This window comes from Rattus norvegicus, chromosome 2, assembly GCF_021556685.1.
Source record: "Rattus norvegicus strain SHRSP/BbbUtx chromosome 2, alternate assembly SHRSP_T2T, whole genome shotgun sequence".
Lineage (NCBI taxonomy): Eukaryota > Metazoa > Chordata > Mammalia > Rodentia > Muridae > Rattus > Rattus norvegicus.
In genome coordinates this window covers 60409576-60421791 of record NC_141535.1, presented here as the reverse complement: position 1 = coordinate 60421791, position 12216 = coordinate 60409576, and the positions used below count along the sequence as shown (strand labels likewise).

The 12216-nt window shown below is 36.8% G+C and overlaps 1 protein-coding gene and 1 long non-coding RNA gene across 7 annotated transcripts in view; one reads left to right on the top strand and one right to left on the bottom strand.

The window, feature by feature from the left end:
* Positions 1–12216, top strand: part of Spef2 (sperm flagellar and cilia associated 2) — a 182471-nt gene that overhangs the window by 22721 nt on the left and 147534 nt on the right. For 3 of the 5 annotated variants that reach the window (XM_087632806.1, NM_001415008.1, NM_001415009.1), the window contains 5 exon segments: positions 1020–1272; positions 3153–3323; positions 5252–5392; positions 7049–7113; positions 11595–11781. In XM_087632806.1, the coding sequence (XP_087488932.1) occupies positions 1020–1272; positions 3153–3323; positions 5252–5392; positions 7049–7113; positions 11595–11781 (817 nt within the window). 5 annotated transcript variants of the gene reach the window in all.
* LOC120100738 (uncharacterized) overlaps positions 4552–12216 on the bottom strand; it is a 41082-nt gene continuing 33417 nt past the window's right edge. For both annotated transcript variants that reach the window (XR_015671175.1, XR_015671173.1), the window contains one exon: positions 4552–4887. This is a non-coding gene — a long non-coding RNA (uncharacterized LOC120100738). The remainder of the gene's footprint in view (positions 4888–12216) is intronic.

Sequence of the window (12216 nt, the reverse complement as noted above, 5' to 3'; positions counted from 1 at the left end):
TGTTATGCAAATGAATTTCTCATTAACTACGAACACCTAAAAGTAATAACTACATCTTGTTCATTTTTAACCCTTCAATAATTTTTATTTAGTTACCTTTTGTGCATGAGGTTTTACCTGAATTATGTATGTGTATCTCATGAATGCCTAGTGTCTACAAAGGCCATATAATGCCATGCAGATCCCATGAAATTGGATTAGATGTAGTTCTGAGCTGACATGCATGTGTAGAGAACCAAACCCATGTTCTCTGGGAGCGTAGCAAGTGACTTTAAACTATCTCTCCTGCCATATGTATCAATAAATTATTTAAATTAATTGAATGAGGTATACCCTTAGTAATATGGTTATTTAGTAGAATACTAATTCATGGAGAAAGTTAATGTTCATTAGTTTCTTAAAGTCTGAGCCTATGTTGAAATCAAATAATTAAAGATAATAAAATTTCAAATTGTTGACTTTTTCACATCAAAGAATTACCATAAACTATATATTGAAGAGTAACAGAATGATTTCCATAGCTAATATCCTTCAGTTAAAGAGTATTAAGAGTTTCTGAGAAGACCATCGTTTGACTTGTTAATTCAAAATTTAGGACTAACTTAAGACATTAGCAATAATAAATGACAACTTGATACAATGGACATTTGTATTGCAATTTCACCTTTAGAATAAAATGTAGTTTTCAAAACTGTACTTTGTTTTATTTATCCACCGAGCAGCATATATTTTCTGTCTTAGTGCTTATTTCCTATACTAAATTTTATCATCAATTTACAGCATTAACTATAAAATTAATAAGTTTCGGTTTATTTCAAGAAAAATAAAGTTTAGATAAACATGACTGATGGGGAAAATTATCCCCATGCATTTTCATTACAGAGTCATTTAAGACAAAGGGGCAGTTGGAATAATTCACAGTACTGTATCATAACAGTGTCATAACAGTACTTCTGGAATTGGGTGTTTGCATCTCATTAGGCATTAATTTATAATTATGATCATGTCATCGCCTCTAGGGTCTCAACTGCCAAACTTAATAATTTCTCCCGCTTGCAACCAACGCTTCACCTGTTGGGTGTGCAGTTTGATCAGAATGTGGCTCAGAGCATCATCACAGAAAAGCCCGGGGCAGCAACCAAACTTCTGTATCAGTTGTACATTGCTCTTCAGAAAAAGAAGAAAACTGGGCTGACTGGATTAGAGATACAAACCATGCAACCCCAAACAAACCAGCGGCTTCAGGCCCTCAAGAGTGAGGCTTTTCGAGAGGTGGGTACCGAAAGAGACCTAATAGCATTCCCACGGGAAAAGCTGGTGTTGCTGCAGACCAGCTGTGAGGTTGTGGTCTTGGGGAGGCTCCGTTGAGGCTTTCTGTGTTACTAGCTATTTTATGCTACTGTCTTTAATCTGTTCATCTACCCTTGCTATCTCCCTGTCTCCTAGCCCCACGGTAAATACTTTAGTTGTCTATTCCTCTTTCCCAGCACTTTTTCTGTTTATCTCTGAGATTGAATGCAATTATATCATTCCTTTCTCCATTTTCCTCACTCTAAACTGTCCTGTGTACCCCCCCACACACTCTTCTAAATCCATACCTTCTTTATCTCATTGTTATTATGTGCAAATATGCGCATCCTAAGTTATCTATAAACATAACGTGTCTAGTCTTTATAAATAGCATTAATTTGTATGCCCGCTTTTTCCCTCTCCGTGTTTCCCTGCTACTGTTTTGACGAAGATTTCCTTAGGGGCCACTGCAGCAACCTGCTAGGGTATCTCACGAGCATCGGGTCTTCTGTTCATTTGTAGGGCTCTTCAGCACAGCGTTCTTCAGCTTTATAGGCATTGTATCTCCATCTGAGAGCGAACTCTACAGCCCTTCACTAAAGTCTCAACCTCACTTCCTTGTACTGCTCAGCACAAAGGCAATTTCTTTCATGTTTACTGACAGGGTGGCTTTGAATGTGTCTAGATTCTTGCCCTTTCTTCCACCCAAGCATTCCAATCTCATCTCTCCTCCTTCCCCAAAATCTCTTTCCCATCCCTGTTGTCTACACAGCTCACAGGTGCTTCCTTGTAAGAACTGGAGCCACTGTGCTAATCTCTTGTTTCTACCTTTACCTTCTTGTTTTGCCACCTGTTCTTAAGATTTGGGTGCTTCATATGCCTAGGAAAATATTTGAGCACCGTAAATATTAAGACAAAATGTGTTTTAATGAATTGTTAGCAGTTTTTTAGTTGGCTAGCTCCAATTTCAAACTGCTCTACTACAACTGGATACCAGTATTAGACATGTAGCAAAGTAAGCTGAGAAATCACAGGCAGGCAGATTACCTGTAAAGCTAAGCAACTCAGGGCTGAATTCTTCTTCTTCAGTGTCCAAGCTTGGTTGATTCAAGGCTGTCACGGAGAAACTTCTCCCTCATGTTTCCCAGCTGTACGGACAAGGATAATTTATTTCTGTCTGCCAGGACACTGGACTTTTATGTAGCTTCGTGAAGACAATAGGTAATGAGCTGGAAGGGCTTCCAGAGTCAATTATACACTGTGTAGACATTTATTGAGTTCTGATTTGATCCCAAGTACTTACATGAGGATGGCACAGAAAACCGCCATGAACTTCATGGTTGCATACTGGGAAGGAAAATGTTTCCATGATGTGGTACATGTCATAATGATTTAAAGATGAGGAGAAAGAGGAGAACGAGAGCAAAGAGCAGCTTCCCAAGAAACATGAAGATAAGACAGTCAAGCAATAGTTGTGGAATAGAAGTTCAAGGAAAATATAAAACACGTTTTATAGAAACAGAGACAACAGTTAATGGATGAAAAGATTTGGGGAGAGAACAGGATGTTGTATGAGGACCAAAAGTAAAGAGTTCATTGACTAAGGAAAAAAGAAGGAAATCAAGAGGAGGCAAAATGTAAACATATATGACACCATTTTGTAAGAAAGAATATAAATATTTTTTTGCTTACATACAATTAAAATTTAGTGATTAACATGAACGATGTAATTTTTAATTTAATTATCAACAGTGGCGATGTGTATAAATGTTATATTCAATACAAAAATGTGTATGATTGCTATGCCAGTGTACCTTTTATTCTCCAGTAACCAAAAGCTTTGAAATGCTTTCTTCATCTAGAGACTTAAAAACCTGATACCTCGCCAAACCGATTTCAATCTGATGCGGGTTACATGCAGGTTTCAAGAAAAGTGTAAACAAATGAAAGAAGATCTTGCCCGAATGCATTTTGAGAAGTTTGAAAAAATTCAAAAACTTGAGGAAGAGCAAAGACACTTTAATATCGAAAAGGTTCCACAGATCCTTTGTTTTTACTTCCTGAAAATTCATTAGTACCTAGTATACTTGGTGGTTCATTTCTACCTATAGTAAGCACACACTGCATAAGCAGCAGCATGGAGAGATTGCATAGTGTGATGCATGGCTTGGCTTTGCCTCCCTGGACTCTCCCTGCATAGATTGCATGTCTTGATGAATGGCTTGGCTTTGCCTCACCAGACTCTCCCTCTTTCCATTTTGGTTTGCACTTGCTCTCACGGCACCTCTGGCTAAGAGCTATCAACACCTTACTTTCACTGGATGAAATTTGTCCTCAGTTCCTTTGGGAAAGAATTCGCTACTAGCTACCCTACTGGCCTAAGGACCTCAATCCTTATATCCCTGTGGAAGACAGGAACGGCACTTCTCTCACACCCAGTTCTGTCCCATTCTCCACAATGTCCCGGTCTCTATGTCCTGCTCCATTTATTCTAAGGGGCAACTTCTTTGATTGCTTCCTTCTCCAACTATCTGAAGCATCTTAAGTTCACTTATCCTTAGCTATTGCTTTGTATAAGCCACTGCTGGATCTAAAACCTCTTTGGAAAAAAGTCTTTAATGATCTACACCTTTAAAGACATGGGAGGAAAAACATCATCAAATCATTAAAGACTTTTAAGAGAATTTCAAATGGCTGGATGCATAGTGTGCTAACTACAGGCAATGAAATCATTGCTCTCCCTATTATATGTGAAACTTGCCTTTTAAATTGATTAGTTTGTTAAGACGGTAATATATCCTGAATGGAGTGAGCTTCTTGTGGGGAAGGAGGAAAATATTCAAGAGGAAAAAGAATAGAAAGCCTTCTGTTAGTTTCCAGAGGACAGAATCATTCAATGTTTCTGCACGGCAGAGGCGGGGCACTCTAAGTGCAATGTCTAGGTTGAGGTCAAGAGCTGGGACTCAGGTGCATTGAACCAGCCAGGCCAGGTGTGAAAAGCCAGGTGTAATACAGGAAACCTCCAAAGAAGGAAGAGACAAAGAGTGTGGGATACTGTGAATTATGTGGAAGGGAGATTGTCAAACATGGCCGTGGGAAATGAACAAAACAAGTGACAAGACCCGTGGCTTCCCCATTTTCCTAAGAAAAAGAAACTAAACATATGGTGGTGAAATAATTATCCACATGAGATAAACATAGGGCAGTGAAGTAGAAAGTCACATTTAGAAAGTGATATAGAAATATTAAAATGATAGCTACTGCATTTTCGGCACAAATTTAATTTTCCTTGGATGTAGAAATTAAGAAATTTAGTTCTAACACAATGCATTAGTAGTAAAGATGTGTTGTTTTCATAAGATATTTAGTTTTAAAATATTTAATATTTTAGACATTTGTCTTTCAATCACATCATTCTATTAATATTGTCCTTAAAATAAATATTGCCTGTCTTAAGAGTTAAGCCGATAATGCTTTATATTTTGGTGTCAGGCCAGTAGTTGAGGTTGTCCCTGAACTCACGTTTAGATAGATTGGTTTGGGGAAGCTGACTTTCCAAGTGGCAGCTGTTGGCTCTATAGAGTCTTCGGGGACTTCCTGAAAAAGAGAATTTATTCTCATATTTGGGTCAGTCATGAATGTGGCATTGATAAAGAACCATAATATTTTTGCATTTAAAGCTTCTGACAATTCTTGTACCAATGCACATAATGCCAATAGATACATTATTTAGACATAATTTTTGTATTTCAATGTTGTGTTTAGCATCATAATTGTTAATGTAAATAATGCCAATACTGTCTTCCTAATACTGCACAATTGTGACACCTTGTGCATTTGTTAATCGCTAAGTTCTGAAATTTTCAACATATGATTTATATATTGGTGTATCTGTATATATGTTACATTCTTATTATTTTGACAAATTGAATGATTAAATTAATGTGTATGCCATACTTAGCAACGCTTAAACAGAAGACGACAAAATGAGATAATGGCCAAAATCCAGGCAGCCATTATACAGATTCCCAAGCCTGAACCCAACCGTACCTTGAAAGCTATTGAGGCTCAAAAACTGATGAAAAAGAAAAAGGAGGCAGAGGTAAGTGGTGGTCACTTGCTGTTGTCTTGTTTCTCTCAATAGAGAATGGCCTGCCCCTTTCTCTCTCCCTATCCCCCTCACTCTCTATTCTTTCTCTTCCTCTCTATTCTCTCTCTCTCTCTCTCTCTCTCTCTCTCTCTCTCTCTCTCTCTCTCTCCCTCTCCCTCTCCCTCTCCCTCTCCCTCTCCCTCTCTCTCATGCAAGAGAGATTTTCCAAAGGTTTTTATTTTTCAAAACTCTTGTTTGCTTAGTATCAGGGTGTAACATTAGGCCAGAGATATAAAATTCCCAATGTTGGGGTTTCTACTTGGACTCCTGTGTTTATAGGGAGTCTACTAAATTAGGTAAGTGTCGGGGACACGCTGTTCCTCTTTACCATACAATGTGAATCTGAGATTCTTATGAATCTCAGAAATGTTAATTGACTCATTGCTATTAAAACATTTTAAATTAAAATTCCTGCACTGAAGATATTTTCCTAGACCACACCAAGTGTCAACATTCCAATAGGATAAAATCTAATTATGTCATGGGAAAGTAATATTATGTTTTGATGATAATTCCTGATTGCTTCTCTTCTTTGTTGATCTAAGAAAGGTAACAATAATTACCATTAATTCAACATCAGTCAAGATGTGGACTGTCATTTCACTTTTTACTGACTTGTTTTCTCTCAGTTCTGTATTACCGTCTTCCCTTTATAAATGTAAAGAAAACTGAAATCTAGATGCTGACATATTTTACTTTAGTAGATGGGTGCTTGTTAAGAAGACATTGGCCTAGATCTCTCATTCCTAAACTCACAGTATTTTGTATTGATCTATGCATTATGTATGAAACTCTATTATCCAGGAATTTTTCTACCTCCATTTTTGTGTTAGGAACTAAATAAATCTCCCTGAGCATTTAAAGGCTTATTATTGAAGATTTGTAGTACATAAGCATGAGCTAAATTGTTTAGAGAAAAGCGGGTAGGGTAAGTTAGGCTGCATGGGAAATGTTCAAAAACATGCCACACAAACATTTATAAGAAATATCCATATTTAAAAAAACATGTACCTAAACTCCAATCATTGTCAATTACATTAGCATCCATTGGTGCACTCTTAAAATGAGACTTTTCTGCAGAGATGGTAGAATGGTTAGTTCACATAGCAACCATGTCTGTGACTGTAATCCAGTACCCTTCTTTTGAGATGGGACCAGAGACAACATAATTTTTAGCAGAAAGCAAGTAAACAAATAAAAAGCAGAAAGCAAATAAAACAAGATTGAAGTAAGGAGTGAAACTAGGTGTGCGCGCGCGCACACACACACACACACACACACACACACACACGCAAACACATTCTCTCTCTCTCTCTCTCTCTCTCTCTCTCACACACACACACACACACTTTTTTAAAAGATAGGAGAGAATAATGAGTGATTTAGGTGAGACAATCTCTATATTGTTTAGGGTAGCCTCATCAAAAAACAAATCAAAATTATAAAAGTATTTCAGCTTGCTTTATCTAAGTACTTAATTATTTTGAATCAGTACTAAGTACTTAATTATTTTGAATCAGTACTAAGTGTCACCTTTCAAAACTGAACATGATGAAGTTTGTCAATGGCTTTTAAAGGCAGAGAACTGATGGCGAATTTTCTTTAAAGGACGTGGCCAATGAGATTAAGAAATTTGAAGCACTAATTAAAAAGGATCTCCAAACTAGAGAAAGGTAGGATATGTTTTACTTCTCAAACATGTAGTCAGTGCTATAAAGAACCTTTGAATATTTACAAATAGTTTATTTAACATGACTTAAAACTTCAGACTATGTATCTATTAACATCTTTGCTCTACAAAGCGAATGTGGGTATCAAAATGACGTCAGTTTGTTTTTCTATGCTGTTTATTTTGTTGAGTTCACATACATTCTTTAACATTTATTAAAATTGTTACACTAATTTAAAAGTGCCCTAGGGAAGCCTTGATTGGACTTTGGTTTTTTTCATATCAGTTTCTCTGTGTTTATTGCAGATTATAGCAATAAAGTGTTATTGGATGAGGTTTTTCACCAAATGTTATGCAATTTTGTGAGTTTTCTGTAAATTGTGTCCCTGTAATAGCTTCATTTACCTAAATATAAACATATCTCATATCCTTTACTTCTTATTGTAGATCCTTGAAAATAGCATGTTAGATGCTATTCCTATAGATCCAGTGTACGGTTCTATACTTTAAAAATAGGAACTATCCAAGCCCTATGAATTTACATCTTCCAGAATGTGAAAGAATTCTTTATTAAGGGAAAATTCCCCCAAGGCAACAGCATACTTCAGTTCCAGTCTAATGGTTCTGAGTCAGGGAACTCAGAGTCGAAAGAGGAGTGAAAAGTCAGAAAACAAATAGTAAAAAGGTCAGATGCAGAACAAAATAAAAATGGAAAACATTCATAATTTCCTTTTTCCTACCCTCTGCACAAATTCCAGATGCCCTGCCTTGCTCTGCATGTCCTATCATCTTGTTCTGTCCTGTCAAAGCAGAATACTCCCAGGCCCACAGGTGGCAAGGAGGATCTGCAGTTATGTCCTTGTCTCCTCATGGTTTGTTGTCTCTCTAGCCATGTGGGAACATTTGAAGTTCATCCAATCCCATTTATCAGTTCTTACCACTCCTTCCTAGACTACTGATTCCTTTACAGTGAATTTTTACCTGTATCTATACCCCTGTAATTTCAAACTTTTGAGTCCTACATTACACTGTTTGTTCTATTTTTAATTGGCTTTTATGTTAGATAAGAAAGTGGGAATAGGTCTTACTCTTTTACAGGTGGGTATTTAGATTAGCCATCAATATTTGCAGAAGAGACCATCTTTCCTCCAATGCAAGCTTACTACCTTCATCAAAACCCAAGTGGCCGTAGCTGCATGCATCCATTTCTGGATACAGGATTCCATCCCACTGGCATGTGAGTGTGTGTTTACGTGCCTTATCGTGGTGGATCTGTTACCATTTGTCTGACTTGTAATTTGAGATAAGGTATTGAAACACTGTCAATTTCTCCATTTGCTCAGATTGCTTTGGTGTCTAGAGTCTTCCTGAACATTATCATTTTTTCCTAATTCTACCATGAATGCATGGAATGTTGGTGGTGAACCAACCAGAATCTGTGGCTGCTTTTGTAATGTAACCACTTCCATAGATCAATCCTGCTGATCCACGACTGTGGGAGGTCCTTTGGGGGGGGGGGGCTCTTCTTTTAATTCCTTTCTGTTTTGTTTTGGTTTTGCTTTTTGTGTTGTTGTTCTTTCCCACAAGGTTCAATCTGATCCTGCCAGAGATTTCCAAGGGAGCTTGGAAGTGCCATAGAGTAGAGTCCAATTCCTCAGAGGGCCAGTGTAGGGTGTGAGGTAACTGGAGGCTTAAAGCCTTTTTATCACTACCTACTTTTAAAATTCATTTTGAGAATTTTTAGCTGAGGATGTTCTGGAATCATTAAGAAGCTCCATACTAGCATGTTGTATACAGTGTTAAATTTTTAAATTATTGTTGAAATTACACCACTTTCCCGAAATTACACCACTTTCTCCTTTCCTCTTTTTCCCTTCAGCCTTTCTTAGGTACCCTGCCTCTTGCCTCTACTTCCTCCCATCTCTCCCACTTTCAAATTAATAGCCTCTTTTTTCAAATATATATATATATATGTATATATATACATATACATATATATGGTGTGTGGCATATGTGTATGCATGTGGCATGTATGTGGTGTGTTGTATGTATGTGTGAGAGAGAAAGAGACAGAGACAAGAGTATGTCTATATACAAACAGCATAAACAAGAAAAACGGTTCAGTAGATGCTTTTTGCACTGCCCACACCGGAAAAGTCCTTCAGAGACAAGTGATGTCACCTCAAAGCCCAACCTTTTCCTTTTGGAAAAATTTAAAATCTTACTTCTAGCAATGCGGTCCCTGTGACTGCTCCCTTAGATGTATGCTGTCTGTTAGGTGTTTAAAAAACCAAATTTAAAAAAAAATTCATCTGCTTGCTTAGCTGAGGTTTATTGAATGTTCTACTTTTAGCATTTGGTGCAATACATTTACCATGTAATTCTCAAAACACATATTTGACAACATTTCTACACTGATAATTACTGCATACAATTCATTAATCCTTACTAGCGTTTGGTAAACCATCAGATATCAATAAAATATAACCACTGTTTTCAAGACACCCACAAGTAATAAAATAAACATATCTTGAATTAAACTACTATAAAAATTTTAAGAATTTACTTTTTAATCTTTTAGTTTTACAAATTAATATGGTATGATACCTTGATACACTAGCCATTAATCTAACAATCTAATTAGCATACCCTGCATTTTATGTCATCCAATATGGTTTTAATTTTTGATTAATAAATATGTATTTATGTTATAGTATAATGATGGAATTGGGGCATGCAACATTTCCATCTCATTATTACCTTGCATTGGGAGTCTTTGATAGCAATTAAGCCGGCGGATAAATAGATGGGTGGACGGAGGAGTGAATGGGTTGACTCATTAATAACAGAGAATTCATGAACTAGAGTTTTGGCAGCATAAACACAGTGTTTAGGAAGCTGCTAGCCCATATTTAATCTAGGATAGAACCTTTGTAAGCACATCTAGGTAAAAGAAGAGTAAGGATTTTACTGAATGATCACATGAATTTCCACAGACATGTAATTATCCTAATCTGTTAAAAACGTTTTTGAAACAGTCCCAAATGATTTGCTTTTTTACTTTTGGAGATGAGGGTCTACTATGTAGTCCTGGATGGCATGAAACTTACTAATGTTAACTGGGGAGGGGGGGGGCGTTGTTCTCGTAGAAACTGATCAACCTTTACCTCCCAATTGCTGAGATTGCAGTTCTGAGCCACCGTGATAGGCTGTAATTGTACTAAGTCTTAATAAGCAAAAATTAGCTATGCTTTTGACCCTCTGTGTACTGAACTGTAACATAGTTTATCCTCTGCAACCATGCCTAGGGCGCCTGCGCACATAACAATCGGATTCTTAGTGCTTTATACTCGCATTTGAAAGTGTTCTTATGCTTGAAATTTACTGTTATAAATATAGTATTTTCGTATTTAATAACTATTTGGTATTAAATAACTATTTGGTATTTGATAAATATTAATTCTTATGAGTTAAAATTAATTAAAATTAAAATTGAATAAATATAGTCCTAATACATATACTATTGATATATATATAATGATATTCTTATTATTGAAATATTATTGAAATTTAGCCCTGAAACCATTTGTACGGAGGACAAGAAAAGAATGTCTCATGAGTCTAAAATTTATCTGGGAGCAACAAACCTTCAAATTGTGATCTAGAATCTGATCTATGTAACAACTATGTATTAATCTCACACAAAACATGCTTTTGCAGGAGGACTTCAGCCTACATAAATATTGATGACTGTTTAGTCATGACACACGTTAATAACATACCGACACGTGCTAATAACATACCTTTGTTTTTATAAATACATTTTCTTATGTTCTAAATTAAATGTATTAGTGATAACATAAAAATGACAATTCGCAATATAAATTCATTATTCCTTGGCAAGTAGCATTATTATTTTATGCAGCTCTACTGTGGCATTCTCATGGCTTTTTAAAGACATACACAGATGAGAATTGGTGATTCAATTGCTACACATAAAATGTTTCTTTCATTTTTAATGATAACTTTCAAAGAGCTGTGAATTGAATGCTAAGGGATCATTTATTTTACTGAACATTGGTACTCATCTTTTGGGAAGACCTATGCTAGTGCCAGGTCAGACCTCTGCTGAATCATGGGAGGTGGGGCCAACTTTCAACCACCAAGTTCATAACAAAGGCTGGGCCACTGTCCTAGGAAGGCATATGCCCGAGAGAAGCAAGAGACTCTAGTTAGATAGCAGAGCATAAGATCTGAGAAAAAGAAGAAATAAGCTTAAGAAAAAAGTCATGCTAAGGATCTCGGAGGGACAGATCTAAAAGCGGAATCAGCAGTAATCTACAGGCTTCAACATTTATCCAATACCTGAATTCATAAATTAAAGAATTCAAAGCAGCCTTCCCCCCGGGGAGTCTTCCGTTATTTTTCTAAAGCAGGGACTTGTGATCACTGTGCTAAATTCTAACAAGAATCCGTTACCTTTAGTATATCCAAGACTTCTTTAGATACAATAGACCAGACAGCTGCGGAACTGCTCAACACTTACTCAGATGACGACTACATTAAAAAGATCCAGAAACGCCTAGAAGAAGATGCTTTTGCACGTGAACAAAGGGAAAAAAGACGACGGAGGTTGTTGATGGACCAGCTGATAGCCCATGAAGCACAGGAGGTGAGATACTTGATGTGAGTTCTACATTAACGTTGCCTAGAACTTCAGAATATGTGGCCTTGTGTTTATACAAACAAGTACTTCATACACATGTTGTCTGTCACTCTGAGTTGGATCTCATATACAAATACACACATCACAAAAGCAAGATTCCTACCCAAACAGTTTCAAGGCACCCTCACTAGTGACTGCAGACCCTGGGTATTTAGTTATTCCTAAGTCATACTGTGGCCCATCCCTCCAGTTACGAAACTGGTCAAACGTTCCCTGAGTAAACACCTAGCTTTTACCTCACAGGAGAAGTGGGGAAGCCTTCAAAAAGAATGGAGACTACTCTAGGTTACATATTCTTTGAGACCTTTCCCAAATAGTCTAAAGACAATTTAGATGTGAATCCTTCATTATTTTCGTGCATTCACTCACAATACAGGATTA